General features: G+C 38.3%; 2 protein-coding genes across 2 annotated transcripts in view; one reads left to right on the top strand and one right to left on the bottom strand.

Annotated features, from left to right (window-relative positions):
* Positions 1-980: 980 nt before the first annotated feature.
* LOC131425992 (keratin, type I cytoskeletal 9) lies at positions 981-4544 on the bottom strand. The gene is made up of 5 exons (XM_058588359.1): positions 4369-4544; positions 3217-4251; positions 2420-3138; positions 1367-2038; positions 981-1278 (listed from the first exon to the last, which is right to left on the bottom strand). Exons 2-4 carry the CDS (start codon positions 4248-4250, stop codon positions 1377-1379), a joined length of 2415 nt encoding a protein of 804 aa, XP_058444342.1. The 5' UTR covers position 4251; positions 4369-4544; the 3' UTR covers positions 981-1278; positions 1367-1376.
* Positions 4545-8877: 4333 nt separating this feature from the next.
* Positions 8878-20206, top strand: part of LOC131425991 (ras-related protein Rab-27A) — a 39408-nt gene continuing 28079 nt past the window's right edge. The window contains exon 1 of the mRNA XM_058588358.1: positions 8878-9370. The gene's annotated coding sequence lies outside the window, so the exon portion shown is untranslated. The remainder of the gene's footprint in view (positions 9371-20206) is intronic.

Here is a 20206-nt window from a genome sequence, read left to right as displayed (position 1 = left end):
TAAAGTGCTAGACTTTACGTTAGCTAGTGGTTTTAGTTGAACTGCTGAAAATTGATGAATTGAAGACGAAAGAAACGTTGGAATGTAGTTGATCCGTTTGTGGTTTGTTGTCAAACAGGAGAGGTTTGTGTCTTTGTATTTCAATCATTCTCATGCTCATCGATACTTTTATTTAAGTGGTTCCTAAAGAGGTCAATATTGACCCTCGGTGCTGTGCTAAGACCTAAGGCGTTTCACTTTGCTTCTGCAGTGGCAGGATGAGTTTCGGAACAACTGTTTCAAACTTTACAGTACTCCAATCTGGTAACTGCCATTCTTTTGCGGCAACGGAACGTTCCTAGTTTGTTGAGATTTTCATCTTAATTGCTCAGTTGTATGATTGTGTTGAAAACTAGATTTTACAGCTCCTCTCGATTATATCCTTGTGTTCGTTATTTCTTCCTCGATGTAGAATGTTGATTAAATAATTTAACGATGAAGTCATTCATATACAGGATTAACTATAAGGCACCGAGTAGACTTCCCTGAGGTCCTTCTAATTACATATTAATTCGCACGCAAAATATTTATTACAGCTACTAAAACGGTTGATCGATTAACCTTCTAAAACTGGACGGATATTTCAAGTTTTTTTCTTCGAACATTCGTCAGCTCAAGCTACGGCGACGTTTTCCACTGCCATCAAAGCTTTTTCCTTGGTAGGTATTTACAGTTGTAGGCAACAGCTGACGGTTTCCTTTTCGCAATGGAATATGGAAAAAACAAAACAACGACGATGCATTTAATGCAAACTACGGAATAAGGTATCAGTCTCTGGTTTGAGGTTTGAAAATAAACAAAAATCTAGCTGGCAGTATAGATTCCAGTCTTCTAAGGTACCATCCCGTCCGGCTCTCTTCCAGCGATCACCCTAAATAAAATGACGCTCCACGTCGCACCATGTGGTTTCCAGTTTTGCAACATACAGCCAAGCAGGCGGATGGGGATAAGCATACGATACTTTATTATATCCTTTTGTTTGTCTAAATATGCAAATACACACAATATTTTGCTTCTTGCTGTAGCTTTCTCTCGCTTGCAATTGATCAATTAACTCGGCTTAACAGATGATGGGAGAATTTTCCGACGATTGCCGGTGTGCCAGCGCGTTGTGTCATCTCGGCTCCGATGATAAACAATTAATCTCTCGGCAGCTGACTGCCTTTCGTTCTCAGCGCTGCTACAATACACATATATAATGGCGGCATGTTGATTATTTTGTAGTAAATTATAAGAAACCTGTCGAACAAAATGAACCCAGTATTAATATGGCTTCTCTGACGGCCTACCGTGCCCCCCTTCAAGTTGGAACCTGTTTCAAACTTACCTTTCTTCATTTACTCGCTCTGCTCTCGCTTATTGCGAGCATTGCCACTAACGCTTCCGACGACGCCACCGCCACCACCACCACCACCACCACCGTTGCTGGTGGTAGTAGGACCCTTATCGTCCACCACATCGTCATCCTCCTCGTCCTCTTTGCTGTTCTCGTGCAACAGCACGTACTCCCGGGAGCTGAAGCCAAATTTGAGTACGTCCTTCTCCAGCAGTTCGACATATTTCTTCGTCTCAATCTTTTTGTTATTTACGAACGTCCCGTTGGCGGATTCCAGATCGATAATATACGGCCGAACACGTTTACCGGTTGTGCCGTCCTCCCGGTCGTACGGCACCAACCGATACTGCAGTACTGCGTGCTGTTTCGAGCAGGACGGATGATCGATCGGCAAATCGGTAACCTTCCGGTCGCGTCCGATCAGGTAAGCACTCTGCCGGTGAATGTACAACGTAGGCAGGGCCTGTTCCCCCTTGAACGGATACAGCCGCCAGCGGCGCTTCGGTTTGCGTGATTCCGGCGGTTCGGCGTATTTGATTACGATTCCGTTGACTTTGTTCGCTTCCTCGGTCAGCTTGCCGGACAGGGCAAAATTGGGTTTCTCCTTTTCCTCGGGGGGTCTCTTCTCCGAGCCGGACTCTTCGCTGCTACCCCGCTGGAAACCTAGCGTGGAAGGATTATAGGTAGAAGCGACTTTCATATTACTTTGGTATTTAATTCCGTTAAACGCATAAATTTTTAAACCGAAATAATGAAAAAACTTAGGTCAGAAGAGAACTCCAATAATTTATGCTTAAATGACAAAAAGCGAGACTATGAATATAATCCAAATTGCATACATTTAGGCGCCTAGCAAAGAAGCGTAGCTTCAGCATAAGTGAGGGGCAATGATAAACCAATAATAGTTGGTGTTTTAAAGAAATTTTGATTGCATATGTTCCACATCAATAGTTCGAACTACTCCATAGGGTTTTTTTTTGTGTTTATATAATTACTAAAAAATTTACAATCTCAAACGTTCGGGACAATGTCCACTTTACTCACCCGATTCCCGTTCCGGTTGCTTTCGTTTGCCCCAATCGTACTCGGCTCCGTCATCTTTTTCCTCTTTGCGGGGAAATTTGCGTTGTCTTTGCGGCAGTGGTGCCGCACCACCGATCGGGCTACGACTACGACTGCGGGATGCTCCCCGACGTTCGATCTTTACCGAGGGTGGCGGAGAACTGATACGTCCCCGGTGACCTCGTGCCCCATTACGGTCGGTGTCTCCTCGATCACGCGATCTTGACCGGGATGATGATCCTCGCGGTGAAACCGGAGGTGATTTTCGTCCCCAGCCGCCACCACCGCCACCGCCACCGCCTGGAGGTCTTCGGTGATCCATATCTCGGTCAGATCCAAAACTTCGATCGGAACCACTGCCACCGAAGTATCCTCCACGGCGTCCACCGCGATCACCCATACCACCTCGTCCACCACGGCCCCCGTAAGAACCTCGCCGACCGAAACGTCCTCCTCGATCGTGGGATTGCGGAGAGGGACCTCCGTCATAACGATCACGATATCCTCCATCTCTGCCACCGCGTCCGCCGCCAAAATCATTGCGATATTCTTGCTGCATGGGACTACGATCGCGTCCGCCTCGGGGCGGCGGTGGTGCTCCCATCGGAGATGAATTTCGACGCCGTTGGGGACCTCCTCGATCCTCATAATTATCAACACGGTTGTTACGCTGAGGACGATCACGTTGATTACGATCGCGACTGAAATCGAATAAAAAAAAAAACAAACAAATCATAAATTCACCCGTTCCAAACCATCTCGCCGTTCGATGAACCTACCCGGAAAAATCTTCGTACCGCTCTCGGGGCTGCATGTGCGGTGCCTGGTGCTGATGAGATCCTCTCCGATTGCCATCGAACCGTCGCTCTTCATTGTCAAATCTTCGTCGTGGCGAAGGTTTTCTAAAATCGTCGCCCCGACCGCCGCCATGCCGGTCATCTTCGAAACGATCACCACCCCACCGGCGTTCATGATGTTGCTGAAGTAGCGGTGGTGACACGGAATGACGTTCCTCGTATCGACCACCGCCCCGACCTGCTCCGCCACCACGACTGTGATGTTGGGACCGTGCCCTGTGATAATCTCGAACCGGAGATTCGCGAGGCGGTGGCGATCTAGGAGCTTTACGGTAATCGTCATAGGCTCCTCCTCTTTGACCATGTCTAAAATTGCCTCCACTTTGCTCTCGTGGTGAATGGGACCGTTTACGACGATACTCGCCACCGTCAGCCGGGCTGTCCCACTTAGAGGTGGGATGATTCTTTTGGTTCTGATTTGTAGCGGAACGGTCCCTACCTCGGCTTCGATCGCGATCTATGGGAGAAGCTCCCCTACGGTCACTTCCTGCCACTCGTGACGATCCATATTCCCTATCTTTCCGATATTCAATCGACTTTGTCCGATGTCTGCGATCCGGCACTACCTCTTCGACAATTTCTTCCACATCGTCATCTTCATCATCATGCAATTCGGCCCGTTTTTCGTCGTCGGAACCACCGCGAGACTTATGCTTCTTGTGCTTTTTAGCCTTCTTTTGTTTCTTATGTTTTTTGTGCTTCTTCTTAGCGGCTGCTGCTGCTGCCGCTTTCACATCGTCATCACTGGATTGCTCGCTCGCGGAATCCAATTCCGTGCCGGAACTGGCGTGTGCCTTGACCACTGTCTTCTTATGTTTCCGACTGCCGCTACTCTTCTTCTTCTTGTTTCTCCGCTTGACTTCAACATCATCCGAGCTGGAGCTGTCGCTCGAATCCGAAACATCGGATGAGCTGGAACTGCTGCTGCTGTCGTATTTTTTCTTCGATTTGCCCATTCTGTTGCATCAGTTTTTAGTGAAAACGAAAAGAATAACATCCACCAGATGAAAAAAAAAGTTAGGTTAGTTGGAAGGAAAAACCTGAAAATGGCTTTGGTAAGAAAAAACAGCTTACCTGGTTGCCGCAGTTTTCTGTAAGTCAAAAGCCACAACACTCTGATCTATTTGCGCTAGAATATACACTCCAAAACGGTGGAACTAATCGATAAAATGCAATTTTTCTAACAAAACTGTCGGTGAATAAAATATACGCCTTCGCGTAAAATAAATTCTAGAGATGGGCAATTCGCTCCTGAGCTGTTCCAGTGAATCGAATCATTGAAGTGAGCTGACAGCTCACAGCTCTTTTCAAAAGAACCGCAGCTCACCAGCTCACTAATTTGCTACCGAATTCACTGTATTATGACGAAAGGAACACGCAACGAGCTGATCGGATCTTCGGCTCTTTAAGAGATTCAATTTAGTCGACATCAATTAAAGATAAATTAATTCGCATTGCATTCATTGCATCATTGCAAATCAATGATTCAATTTCGATCATGCATATGAAAGAAAACCGGTGCATAAGAAAAACGGCGCACAAAATGAACCTTAAGTTCAAACTAAAAGAGCTGATGAGCTGATACATCGAATCGATTCCCTTTGGTGAGCTGATCGGTTCGGAGCTGTTCACCAAAATGAGCTGTTATGCGCACCTCTAATAAATTCCACTTTACGTCGCCGTTTCACTTTCCAAGACCAAGCGGACCGTTCACAGCGTGTGTAACATCATCAGCAGCGATGCCAGATAGTCATTTCCGTAGATTGAAAATTTTTCTCGGAAGCTCTCGCGGTAGAAACATTTTTTTCTGGTCAGGTAAAACTAGCTCCCGTAGTACTCCGTTGATAAATTCAAATTTTCGTATATATCCGTAGGAAAACTCTAGTTTCCGGAGATTTTGTCTACGGATCTGTAGAAAATCTTCGAATTAGTAGATCTACGGAAATTTCCGTAGATCTGACATCGCTGATCATCACTGGGGGAATGTCAGAATTTTTCATATTCCGAAAGCCCGGTATTAAAGATATGGTGCTCTACGGCGAGTGTGTACACACCGAAAAATTTACTACCTCGACGATTTACCAAATTTCGGTTGTCTCAAAGATGTTTACCGAGATTTCACATAACATTTATATCTCTAATCTCGTCTCTAACTTACTGTGTTGAGTTCTACCAGTGTACCAACACTCACTTGGTATGCAGAAGTGACTAATAATCTATTACAGATAATATCGGTTTATTGTAATTGCAAAGTGAAATGGTCGATCGCTGTTTGGCACAGTGGCACAGGGCATGTTGAAACAACAATAAATACTTTTGATGTTTGGAAATTAGGTGTGAGTTTCCGCATGTAAATGTACTTTGTGATCATCTTAAATAAAAACTATTCCTTGTATAATCCAAACCATTTTATTGAACATTTGACATATCTAGTCTAGTTATTTCAATCAAGTTAGTTCATGATATTCGTTTATGCGGATTGGTTCAACACAAAATATATTTCACAAACAAACCTATTCACGGGCAAACCAATCGTATTTTATTGTTTCGTTTTCGAACATCAATATGGCTGAGTTTATCCATTTGGAAATGCAGTAAAATATTCAGTAAAATATATGATAAAATAAACATTCAAAAACAACATGAAGAGTAGCTCTATCGTCATATTCAATGGAACGTAATGTATTTTGAAAACAAATATACGTCCTATCCGGAATCAGAACAAACCGTCTCAGATGGCATGTTCCCAGAATTTAATCAAATGTATTTCTTAAACATTGCGTATACATTTCATTTTTCAAAACTGGTGTGATTTTGCTCGATTCGATTTGGTCCCAAGATTTATAATATCGACCATCAACCCGGAAAATAGATTTTTTCAAACGAATGCACAGCAGTCTTAATCTGCAATCTGGTTGTTTCAATCACGATCTTGATTTGCCATTATGTTAACAAAAAACCTTCTCTCAAAATTCTCTTTCATCGATACAGTTTCATTAAAATACTTTTTGCCTATTTATTAAGATAATTTCTGACACTAATTTGGGCTCATTTTTGACACCAATTTATTCAGATTGATTCGAGTAGATCACAAAAGCATGCTTCAGTGTTCGTGATCTGAAATCATTATGAGGCCAGAAAAAAATTTGAGGATTATGTTACTTGTACGGTTATATCTCCGAAACTTGTGTCAACCATATGATCTTCAAATTGAGCCACGGAAGAAAATTGAGCGGTGATGAGTTTTGAAGTTTGTTTGTTTGTTAAACACACGCCAGCCATCTGTGAGAAAATTGAGCGATAGAAAAACAACGCATTGTGTCGGTAACGTCACTTACATCATCATTTTTCGGGAATCAGAAGGCACAGCCATTTGATCTTCGAACTTGATCAATAACCTAATAGTAGCATTCCAACGAGTATAAAGTTGCTAAAATCGTTTCAGCCATCTTTGAGAAAATTGAGCAGTAAAAACAAACGCCGTTTTGTCGGTTGAACTTCGTGAATGGCTCAAAAATAGCTTCAAAACTAGCCTAAGTTCGTTGAAACCTATTTTCGTTTCTGTCTAATGTGATAAAGTATGCGAAGAAATATTTTTTAAAAGTATTTTGTGTGTTCAGAATATGCTCTGAGTGAATATACTCTGTTCAGAAGGGTTCTGATTCTAGATGTATAATTTATGTCAGTTTTAGAATTTAAATCAGGATTATCTAATAAAAAATACGGGCCTCAGCAGTGTTTTACAAGTATTTCAAGTATAGACAAAATAGAACAGCCACGTAAGGTGTTTGCAACGCTGTTTTATTTCATATGGGCAGATCTATTGTAGGGTTTTGCTTCGGACGGAAACGCCTTAAGTATACTAATTTCAAATTTGATAGCAGAACTGTTCGAATAAACAAAATTAAAGTGGTTTGCTGGGAATTCGTTTGTTCTAGTTTCAGTTCCATTATCCATCTCCCATCTAAAATTTTCAGCTGCTGAATTTGATCTGAGAATACGTATGATTGCTTTTGGACTTTAACAGCTTTTTACAATCACAAATGTGAAACCTCGAGAATTATACTACGAATTTTTAAGTTTGGTAGAGATTGAGATCAAATGATATTGGAAAACAGTTTTGTGTAAAATCCAATAATCGAACATTTTAATCGTTCAAGGATTTGTTTTTCAAATTTTCATTTGTTGAAAGTTTAATATTAGCTTGGCGGCTACTCAAAAATAACACTGCCCAAAGAAGATTTGACAGTAGCTATGGTACACAAAAAACCGGATCTGTAATGTGGTAAGTTGCAAATCACTTCCAAGAAACGATCACAATGTTAGAAGTAGTTAAAATGATAGATAAAACAGGAATGAGAAATATCTATTTCATGTTAAGATTCTTTCGTATGTATGTCTTGGAGAAAAGACCGTGCATACGTCAAAATGAATTTCGGCGGAACAGTATTCGGTAACATGATCCAGATCCACTCGAAACTGCCCTCTCAGCAGGCCGTTCTATTTTGTTGGTCTTTGAGCGCTTGTTGAACGACATATTGCACGAAATATTCGTTCGATTTGCTGGAACGGTTTGTTGTTGTTTTTTCTCTTACAAAAATAGTGTAAAAATTAAGTGTTACCTTTACGTAGAAAAAAAATTTGTTGTTTTTCTCCGAAAAGTAGAAGTATTGTGCAGGTATGTAGTGTAAGTTTAAACAAATAGTGGAAAAACTTCAGAAGTTCTTCAGTAAAACTAGTCCAACGGGACTCCAACTCCTCATGTTAAAAATGGCTCAGCAATGGACCTCTGTCTGCCGGGTTTGTTGAACGAAAAAAATGGCATTCGGTTCAACGGTCTGTTGCAAAATCGGCAAACGAAGGTCCCGTGTTGGCCTCCCGTTGAACGATTGATTGGACTTTCATTGGACCAATGATCCAACGTGTTGGACCAATGAAGGACCACCGTTGAATGTTTTTTTTTCTAAGAGTGTACTGTTGCAAAAATGTTCTGGAAAATCTTAGTTTCTGTTGCACCTCTACACTTCCGTAATCAATTCGAGTTCTTGTTTCACTAATAACAAGCGAATCAGTTAGGCTGGGAAACATTTCGCGGTTAGTTTTAACTTTTGGTAGAAATCTGACACTTGAGCGGTTCTTTTGTGTCGATTAGTTAAATTTTACTAAAACTGCGGCCCATTGAAAAAGTTTGACGGATGGAAAGTTATTTGGGTTTATTTTGCACTGGAAATAATTTGAGCTAAATAATTGATATTAGAATTTTCTTTGCAAGATTTTTTTTTAGTGTCGAAAAATAATCATCGACCTGTCAAAAATAACCACTCGAGTGTCAGATTTCAACCAAAAGGTAAAATTAACCGCCAAATGGTTCACAGCCTTAAAATCAAAAAGTTAAAGCTTGGCTACCATTTTTATAGCAAACATTCATCGACCACATAATACAAAACTTGCATCCAGCAAAGCTCCTGAGCGTCTTTCGGTTCGCGCGAGTTTTGCTCATCCAAAGCACAAGGCTCGTCAAGGCCACAATTACTATACCATGACATACATTCGGTTAGTTGTTGATAAAACCCAAAACAAGCAGCAGCTCCGGCTTATCAGTCAGTAGCAGTCGGGCTGCGTTGCTGAACGGTTGTGAAAAGTTCTACTTCTCTGCTCAAGGCACAACGCGGTGCCACTGCGCGTTCGGTTCGTGTCACCCTCCCGCTACGATAGGTGCTTATTTCCAGGACAGCCGAGCCGAGCCAGACTGCCTGGTGCCAAGTTACCTGTTGCCCGTCCGTCATTGAATGCGTTGTGTGGTTACTTAAGGGTAAACCACGTGCTTTGTGTGAAAGAGGTTCTCCATTGTGGTGCAACAAGTGCAGATGTTCTTCCCTTGCATTGAACATACTTGTTAATGGTTTTGTTGGCTGATTTCCACTAGGTTGAATTGTGGCGAATCTGCATCAAGGCTGGCCTTGATTTCTGCGCGAGACAAGCGCTGCCGGTGGTAGTGGTAGCTGCGGCAGCATCGTGTGGAAAAGGAAAGTGAAATCCTCATCTAGAGCTTCAGCGGTAGTGACTCCCTCTGCAGGTGGGTAGAGATTCTAAAGTTGGATGGTGGGGTGTGGGTTTGCAGCGTTGAAGGCGAATGTGCTGATGTTTTTTATTCTTATAATGTCTGTATAATAGATTTATAACACTTTGCATTGAGTTATCTGTCGGGAAAAAGAGGGCGGTGAAATATTGTGCAAATTAAATTGAATGTGATTAAAGCGATGATGGGATGGTGATGCGAAACCAATATACTTTTTTTTGCAGCTGTGACTGCTGTGGATACCGAAATTCGCCTAAGTAGAATTTGGAATCAGGTGTCAAGTTTGTTCGCTTGTTGATACATTCATAGAGGGGGGTGTTCATTGTTCCAGTGACGGTTCGATTCAAGTTTCACAATCTATCTTCTGTAGAATTTAGGTTGAACAGCAAAATCAGCTCGCGAAGTCATTCAACTCGCTAACTTAGACAAAGAAGCCTCTGGCTATCAAAATATTATTCAATGTTGCTTACTATTGAGAAGAGTTTGAGTGCAAAAGCGTTTCAAATGGATAATTAATTCATCACCGTGCGGAGAAGAACCAGCCCTGGTTGGGTATAAGCAAGCAATGAAAATTTCGAATCCCACTAACTTCTAGTTAAGGACGATCGGGTTGAAAAGATAATAGCAAGTAATATGATAGCTTCGGGTTTTTCTTCTACTTTAATCTTGTATCTGATCTTGAACATTGCAGCACTAATAAAGAGATTTGGTAGATTCTTTGCTTGTTCTACAGATTAAGTTTTAAAGTAACATTGAAACAGATTGTTCAATGAGATCTATTAATAAGTAAAAAAAGACATTTGATGTTAGTTGGGAAATCACTCGACTTGGCATTTTCAACGTCAGACGCATCGTTCTTGAAGCTTTGAAACATCACCTGCTACGTTCTTCAGAAGACTAATTTAGTAGACATTGACAACGTAACCGAAACTTTATTGAGACTTGTTGATTGCAAATCACTTTTTTTTGTTAAACCACTGTTTCAATACAAACGAAAGAGGTAAAACGTAATAACTAGAGAAAAGAGGTATTACAAACTAACTATTATTGTGACAGGATCACTACCGCAGGGTAGAAAGCGACGGAGAAAAAGAAACTCATCGGAATGAATGATGCTGTTCGTCATTGCCAGATGATATGTAACATCAAAAGCTCGTCGGCTTTTGGTTTGTTTTCTTATTTTTACTCCATTCTATTTCATTAGTCTGTTACTTACAGTATCAGTCGTTGTCCGGTCTTGTTTGTCACTCGAATCAGTTGAAACGAGTGTGTTTTTTGCTTTGATCTCTACTAATCCAATAATTGTGTGGCGAAAATATTTTGCCTCGAATGATGAACGGTTAATAGAATGAATTCTTTCTAATTATTAATTTTAATTATTCTGACTGTCCATATTTTCCTGTATCAAACTCAATAATAAGCGAAAATGCATAATGACAGATATTTGCTTTTCTGTGAATCATCGTTTTATTTGTTCAAACCCGTATTCATCCCATCGTTTATTGGAAGTATCTATCAACTTGACAGATCTGTCATCTGTGCTTAATGAGTTGGCTTTAGGAATGGGATGTAAATTGATATACTCGTTCTGAATTTTGGCGTTTCATGCATAATTTATGTCAGTTTAAAAATTTAAATCTGAAAATCATAACAAAAAAACTGGCAACCCCAGCAGTGTTTTACTCGTGTTTCAAATATATGAAAAAAAAATAGAAGACAAACACGAGAAAAGGTCCAAAGTGCAAATGAGAGTTTCTCTTTGTTTATCATCTCTGTCGAATATTACGGCTCAATCAGCAATCCTCCCATCTAACACTTCACATAGGACAATAGCGAAAACTATCAACTTTCGATAGAAACTGTAGAATTTGTTGGAAATTACTGGAATTTACCGTAATAATTGAAAGAGGATGTAAACCAAGAGAAACTGTCATTTGCACTTGGGATCTTTTCTAATGTTAATCGAGATTAGAACGGCAGCGTATGCCAGTTTTATATTTGACAGTAAAACTGTTCGAATAAATAAAATTAGAATGGTTTGTTGGGGATATGTTTGTTCCAATTTCATTTGTATTATTAATCTCCCATATAACGCTTTCAGCTGCCGAATTTGCTCTAAAATATAGAAAAGTTCCCACCGCTAAGATCACATCATGTTCAAATAGTTTTGACATTTCTCGGTTGATTTTTTCAAAAGACCGTAAGAGAAAGTGACAGTCTATTAGTTACCTAGCAGTTTTCACGTTTATCACTCAACTCTTTGTATAAAATGGTACCCGAAACCTTCGATTTTCAAACAGAATTAGTAAATCCATGAAAAATTATAATTACTTCGTAATAATCGGAAGAGAAATTGAACAAAGAGAAACTGTCACTTTACGAGCAAGGTCATTTGAAAAATCAACCGAGATTTCTGAGTTCCCTCAAAATAAGCTAATACACGCTTAGAAAAAGTTACTCAAAGTTTGAGTACTAGTTACTCATTTTCAAATGATACATGGAAACGTCAAAAATTGAGTAGTTATCATCAATGATATTGAGTAACTCCTACTCTAAATTTGAGTTTAACGCAATAACTCGTTTTTTTGTTATTATTCGCACGATCAGTCTAAAAGTTGTAATAACCATTTGTAGCAACAGGGTGTATATTTTGTTAGTGAGATCGCGTATTTCGAGGGTGAGTCGCTCAACACAAACGGTGTTGTGTCTGCAAAAACCGGAATGATAAACTCCGTGTTGTGCTTTAGAATGAAACCGAATATGCTCAAATGTCATTTATGAGGAATAAGTGTATGATTGGTGCCTGAGCATAACTGACATGTATGTTAATTTGCGATTGAGTAATAGTAATAGGAGCAATTTTTTTGCAAATATGGTATATGTGAAATAAAATTTCACTCAAAATTTGAGTGATAGTTACTCTATTTTTGGTACATGTACAAATAAAGTATTATTCAGTAAATGAGTAGATTTTACCCAAATATCGTTTCCAGTGGAAGAACTCAAATTTGTGTAACTTCGGAGTTACTCTAAATTAGAGTTGTTCCACTTTTTCTGTAGATGAGTGAGATCTTACTCATTTTTGAGTAACTATTTTTAGGCGTGTATATGAACATCGTTTGACAGCTACCAGTGGTTTGTTTACATGTTCATTCCGTATCATTCCTTTTTGTTCCATGTTATTCTTGTAACGTTCCATAAGGTTTTTTACCATCACTACTAACCTCAATCGGATCAACACATTTTGACAGTTCAGCGGTACTGTTTGTAAACAGACTTTTTTTGTTTGCCTGTTGACAAACGGATGAGATCGTTTACGGTCCATATCGCCTAAATAGAATTGAAAAACATTTGTTAACGATTCGATACGGTTCGTTTCAAAGATTCATTAAATAAAAGTGGCTAGTTGTGAAGTGTAAAGATGATTGTTTGAGATATGTTCCTCAATTTTGTGTAAGCTTTAACAGTACCGCCGAACTGTCAAGGATGATTTTTTGTTCATTTGTGGCGTCACGACAAAAATATCTAATTGTGTTCCTTGTCATCCCAGTGAGAACAAACCACCGATTGCTGTCAAAGATGAATTTGATTCATTGTCGGTTCGTTTGCGTCGTCATCGTGCAAAACCTAATTAACCTGTTTTTAAAACTAATTTCATTTGTTTTTTAAAGGGAACATTATGTTTCTTCTACACATTAAAAGTGAAATTATGGTTATTCTACCCGAAATTAATGTATTCTACAGATATATAGTATGTATTCAAAAATCAAAAAGTAATGAAAAACTTTAAACTAAAATAAGAACGACTAAAATACTCTACGTCAAATAGCTTGGTATAATAGCGTTAAATGGTATCTGTAAATCGATATAAAATTTCGAAGTCATCGCTTGAGTCTTTTGAAAACAGAGTCAAATTTAATAATATATGCGTTTCACCAGAATTCTTGTGAAAGTGAGGAAGTAAAATTTGGTTAACTTACAAATAGTTGACAAAACCTAGCATAAAGATATGTGGAATATAGAATATAAAGAGTGTTATGAAATTTATTGGAATCCGTGAACTATTGGTATTGTTTGTATTGATGACATAAAATGAATAAGTGAAATCTACCTACGGATCAGGGTCATTTCGCCGGAAGCCGTTTAGCCGAAATCCATTTCACCGAATGCCACGTTACCGAAAGTATCATTTTGCTGAATGTCATTTCACCGAACGCCATTTCGTTTTATATGGAAGTTTAAAAATTCTCGAATTTCAAGCTACAATTCTTTATGTCTTGACAAATATGAATAAAAACTATATTTTTGAAGATTTCTGTAATCGTGGCGTCACTGTGCGGCGGCACGATGCCTTATTTTCGAAATGGCTCAACAGCCCAGTAAATTTAGACGATCCGCATCGGTCTGATCTTCGGACCGATTGAGCCAGTATCTGCCCGATCGTAGCGCTGCAATCGGTCCGTCATCGGACAACTCGATAGTCACATGACAAAAGGGCTTAACTGAAAATAACAGCTTCTCTTTGTTTACTTTTTTCTTTCCCGATTTGCCGGATTGATTTTATATTTGATGCCTTACCCTTCGCAAAACTTTCAAGTTAAAGTCATAAGCTTTTGGTTGGTTTCGCCATTAAAACAAATATGCGGGTAATGTTATCGTCTCATTTGTTATTTCAAGTAGCGAAAAGCTCAGAAATCATCCAAAACTAGGAAATAAAAACAGTTTCACCCTTTTCTCCTAGCAATTGCCGTATCGCCCTGTTTGGTGGAATAAAACGCAAAGGGCGAAACTTACGATTCTTCATAGTTTTTTTGAATTACCAAGATTGAGATATTTACAGTATCAAAATTTTAAGACGAAATTGTTTGATTGTAGAGCCTTTCTCCGTAGGAAAGGAAAACTTGATTTGTTTACTTTTGTAAGATTTTGTGTCACATCTGTATTGCGATGTAAAAGTTTTTAACTCAAAATCTAGAATAAATGAATCTGTAACATAATAGATTGAAGTTTTGAATACCAGTCTCCATTAAAGAGTAGTAACTTTTCGTTCCACCAATAACACGACAAATAAATTCGAGAGCAGCAGTCTAAAGCAGCTAGCCGATATGAAGATAACGGAGAAGTTTCCCAAACTTTTTTGCCAAGTTTTGGACAAATAAACAATTACCTTCTGCAGCTCACAAATGAAAATGTTGGTTTCTTCTGTATTTTGCTGTCAATAAACCTGATTTTGTCGTCACGGGTAACATGGAAAATAACCTTTTCGAATAGTCCAATAAATGGTATCATCAACCAAGGGGTGGATCAGCCATACATCTTTTCAACACATTTTTTCTAGTTGCCCTGTTACGACATTGATTGTTGTTACCCCACGTTGGATTTAGTTACCCAGTATTCAGTTGGAAATCATAATCAATTGCGGAATCAACTTTCGGAATCGATTGACCTGGCAATAGCCCCTCGATAACGACAAACAGTTCGTCTCGTTATGTGGCCATAACAGTCTTCAATCTATACGGGACCAGTTCGAATTGGTGTGGATCTAAAGTGAGCTGGTGCGTAAAGAGAGTGCAATGATACGAGTGATACGAATCTAGATGATTGGGAGGGAAGGTTAAAAACCTGCGAGGCACAAACCCAACCAGGACAAAACGTTTCCTAGCTCGGAGGGACCAGTGAACACGACCATTCGTTATGATTTAGTTAAATAGCAAACCCATCAATTATTTATTTCTCCTTGGGGTGTTTTGAACTGAAATCAAGATGCATCACTTTAAACTCTGTGGTTTTTTAGTCAGGCATGATAAATATCTTTTATCTATCACATTATGCTGATATAATGACGCCATTATACTGTCGAGAAATTTTGCTTGTCAACGTATCCATTCAACCAGAAATTAGCTTCGTCGTTGAACACAATTTTTCGATAAAAAAGTGTATCGTTCTCCAACTTTGCCAGCATCCATTCATGATTAAATTATACAGAAAACGACGATTCATGACTAAATCATAGACCAAACTGAACAAGTTTGACAATGACACAAGACACGATTCACGCGCGATCTGTCAAAAACAGTGTTGCCAAGAAGATACCAGCAAAAAATCACCTATTATATGAAATATTTGTGAAAGATCCGTTTTTGAAACTTTTAAACTGAGTACGACACCTACACAGATAAAAATATTTTGTGTGTTCAGATAAATTTTCATGCACATATTTGGAGCAGGCAATTGAATGGAAAGTTACTTCACAGCGCATCATTTTTCAATATACTTAGAAGGTAAAACGTTTTTTAAATATACAGTCTTGTTCATTGAAAAATCTATGCATTCCAAATTAATTCTACATCGATCATGATTTCAAATCAAATTTTCTATTCAACTGATGTCTATTTCATAGTATTATTGATTTACATGGTGTGAAAATTTCTTCAATTTTTGCTGTTTACACATTCAAACAGTTTTCAAAATTTTGTTCTATTTTTTCTAAGTCAAAAGTTGTAATATAATTTGTAATGAACGAAACAAAAAGTTTATTTATTTTCTGTTTGGTGTGAACATTACATTAGAATGATTTTTTTTAAATGAAATTCTATTCCAAAAACGTGCCTAATCCACCTGTTTTTTTTTTGCGTGAGTATTCTTCAATGTTTTCAGTTTTCATGAAATTATTTTAAAAACCTTCGTTTAAAATGACAGTTTGAAATTTCAACCACTCACTCAATACCCTATAATTTTGCAACTGCAAGTCGAATCGAAGATAGAAAGCCGAGACAAATCGGCAACACATTGTTTTGCTTATTGCTTAGTAATCAATATTCTATTTGCCGAGATTTGTTTAGTAGATTTACTGATTTTGCCGAGATTTGGATTATTAACAATGATTCCGAAATCAGCAAATGCATTTGCCGCAATTTCGAAATATATGTGTTAGTTTCAGCCGAAATTCGGTTGGATAATTATCATTTACGTTTTACTTTTCCGCTTCGTCCTACGCAGTTATTTTCTGACGAAATATCTCTTGGAAAATTTCCGGTGGTCATTAGAAAAAATGGAATTTTGGCAAAAGATACACACACTTAGAAAATGTTACATCTTCAGAGATGCACATAAAAGGAGCGTCGCGATTCTCTTACATTCATAGTACAAAGCATGTAAAGATAAGTCATATCATTAACTTCACAGTCAATTTAACTGAAGCTTACATCGATACAGACGCAAAATTTATATTTACATGTTAGTAGATGTAATATTGTGTCATCACCGAAGAAATTACGGCTCATTTGAATTTACGTCAAGCGTAAATTTCGTTTTTTCTAAGAGTGTACACACACTAAGAAAAAATTACATCTTTTTAGATGCACATAAATGGAGCGTCGCGATTCACTTACATTCACAATTCAAACTATGTAAACATGAGTCATATCAGTAACTTCACAGTTGATGTAGCTTAAGCTTACTTCGATACCGACGCAAAGTTTATTTTTACATGTTAGGAAATGTAATATTGTGTCATCGCCGAAGAAATTACGGCATGCTTGAATTTACGTCAAGCGTGAATTTCATTTTTTCTAAGAGTGCACCTAGTAAAAAACGTGTAAATTTACGTCTTCTGAGACCGACAGATATGAGCGTCAAAAATAACACAATTCTACAGTAAATATAACTTATATTTAAGTTATTATGACATACTTTCAAGTGGTAAAACATGTAAATTTACACGTTTGGCGTATATTTATATCATTCTTGTAAAATTCAGTCGTTTCATGGATTACGTTCTATGAATTGTGTCGTATGTAGATTTGCGTCACCTGTAAATTTCATAATTTTTTGCTGTGCATACGTGAGAATCTACGATCTATCCAGTAAGTATAATAACTACAAATTATTGTTGATTATTTGAAGAAAGCACTTTCCAGTTCCTGCTTTCACTGTTGGAAAGTCAGTATAGGATGTGTCGAAGAACTTCAACGAATTATCAACCAACATATTCGACAACAGTCTGAACTGCGTATTTTACAATTGTACGTCCCCGAAACATAACTGATGTAATGGTTTTATTTGCACGTTCGAATGCTGACATTTAAAGAAACGAATTCTTTTTTAATTGGCTTAGTAATTCATAAATTTCACTTCGTTGCATTTGCCGAACATTTGACGTTCGTCGAATCTGCAGAATCATATTTTCTGCGTATTCACGGGGTCATTGAAAAGCGAACTTCTCAATTTATGCTGTTGCAGGTGAATTTTGCAGGAAATGCGCAAAAAATTATTAACTCACTGCAAAAGCCAGAGCTTCCGCATATCCGAAAATATTTTGACAAGATCCCAAACTTTATTATTACCGATGAAAAAAGCTATCCCGATGAGATGCATGGAAGAAAAACCGTTTTACCGACGACACGACCAAACACTCCGAACAAAAACGAAATAAAAATTGTCCCTGAGTGATTTACCGCCAGTTACACCAAATATAGCGACCCCTTGTGAAATATGAAAATAAAACTTTCAAACAACACTGTTCTGGTTGCTACAAAATAGTTACCAAGGTACCCTAGCAATATGAATAAACAAACAAATTGGAAAAGTTCTTCTGAATTTGAAAATTGCCATTCAATTGATTCCTGGTAAGAAATAAAGAAAATGGTGATAGAATAGTCCTGGAGAACGGCCAGTTACTCAACCAGATCTGTATCGGAGATAAATATTGATATGTATATTGAATACTTAATTCATTTTCTCTTTTTTTCGGTAGGGTATTACGCTTTTTCCTGTAAATTCCAGATTGTACATATACCAACTTTGAAAATGCGGATAGATTAGCTTAACTATTTTTAGACCACTGCTAATCTATTACAAGAAGATGGGAAGAAGAACTTAAAGACGCAAAAAGCCAAACAGGAATGCATACTAAATAAATTATTCATGAGTTCCCCGGATATTTCTGTCAATCTCGATTACATGCTACGACTCACGAATATTTAATATTAAAAAGAGCAGATACGAAATATGGATATTTGAAGTCTATCTTTACTTTAGTCTATTTGGACTATCTTTACTTAAAAAAAAAACATTCGTAGGAAGATACAGATGCCTATAATGTCTCGGCGAATGACCAAAGGCTAAAATAAACAACTAACAACTAAAGACCGTACTATATCACTTCACTAAGAATCTATTATAAATCTTCACCTAGAATTTCTTTTAGTGATGTTTATCGAAGTCGTATTGGTCGTTTTTATATTTTGTCTCATTTTTCTCGCATGAGTTTTTTTTAACAAACAATTACATTAATTATATTCGATAGTATCGATTTCATGCTTCGTGATCTAAATTATTTTCTTTGTTGTTTAATCGAACCGCATTTGTTTGATAAAAATGCATTAACTTGTTTTGCATTTCATTTCGCTACCTTTTATATTTTAAGGGCCTTGTTCCAACCACTTCATTCCTAAACATTTGGATTAGTGTGAGCGGTTTTCTCGGCAGCATCCGGGGGCAAATCGCAAACGCGATTGCAGACAATTTTAAAGCCTCTTAAAAAAATCATTAGTTATTATAAGAGCTATCGATTTTAATTAAATCTGGGTATAATACATTTATACTTGCCATTTCGTTTTCTTCCTTTGCGCCCTGATTTAGAACTGTGGTGAAATACATACAACATATTGAGTCGTTTTGTCCTGTTTACATTTTCAAATGGAGCAACAATCGTAACCTAGGATATTGTAACAGTTATTCTGAAAACAACAGTTTATCAACCTGGGTTGCCTGTATCAAATATATTTCCTAAGCTTTCATTTTGACATTACGAGTTACTGAGGGGTAGTTAAATTTACGATACAGTTTTAATAAGCGAATGGCAGGTCGTGTCGTCGGTTTTACTTTCGTGGCGTTTATTTACAATTACACTCATGACCTACTAACATACGTCGAGTTTGTTTGTTTGTTTACCAAACTGTTTGCGCTCGGTCTCTGCTTCTAGAGTTTGTTTTTCCGAAAAGACTTTTTATTGCAGTTCATTATGAATGGAAAATCGGTGACATCAATTTGCCTTTCCCAGAAGTTCGCGCTGTTTTGATCTGTTTCCGTTGGCTGTCACTTTGCTGATATTAATTTTGCCGAAATGATCATTTACAATTCGAATCCTTAACGTCTACCTTCCCCGCTCAAGAAAATTTCGTTTGTCAAAATCGACTCAAAAAATTCGAAAAAAAAAACTATCTAAATTTCTGAATCTCGCTCTCTTGATCTGGTGACTGCCTATTTCGCCTACAACGCCTACTGTTTTTTTTCGAAAAAAACAAATGTCTGCACTACGAAGATAACGACTGACCGATCTATGCAGGAAACAATCATTTATGGTACAGTGATACGTTCTACCCTTGGTAGCACACGCATACGGCTTTCAACAAAATAAAAAAAAGACACATGCTTCTGTGTGTCTCGAAAGCGCCTTTGTTTAGGCTTCGCTCGGCTCGCTATGGAGCTTTGTAGTGCGTTTTCCGTTCACGGCCGGTTGAAAAGGCTAACGTCGAAACAGGTGCACGATGCTGAAGGTGTTGTTTATGTTGGTTCAAGGACTACAGCAGAAAATACAGGATATACTACGAGTGGGTGAAAACAATCGTTGACTGTGCTTTTTATAGCCACCCTCCCGGATTATTGCGGATGAACGATCCACCCGGTGCCCTCGTTGAAATGCATACGATACGATATAGTTCCGTTACAATGACAAGTACTTGACGGTTGCACGACAGACTGATAAGCTAGGAAGTTTTTTTTTGCTCCATGGAAAGTAAGTTCGGAAGAGAATCGCTTCAAACTGAATAA

The sequence above is a fragment of the Malaya genurostris genome, chromosome 1, assembly GCF_030247185.1.
Source record: "Malaya genurostris strain Urasoe2022 chromosome 1, Malgen_1.1, whole genome shotgun sequence".
NCBI lineage: Eukaryota > Metazoa > Arthropoda > Insecta > Diptera > Culicidae > Malaya > Malaya genurostris.
The sequence above is the reverse complement of the archived record's forward strand: the minus strand, read 5'-3'. Positions and strand labels throughout refer to the sequence as shown.

Coding starts and splice junctions, on each gene's coding strand:
- LOC131425992 (XM_058588359.1), bottom strand. CDS start 4,250: ATGGGCAAATCGAAGAAAAAATACGACAGCAGCAGCAGTTCCAGCTCA. Junction 3,139..3,216: donor CGGTACGAAGATTTTTCCGG/GTAGGTTCATCG, acceptor ATTCGATTTCAG/TCGCGATCGTAATCAACGTG. Junction 2,039..2,419: donor GCAACCGGAACGGGAATCGG/GTGAGTAAAGTG, acceptor CTTCCACGCTAG/GTTTCCAGCGGGGTAGCAGC.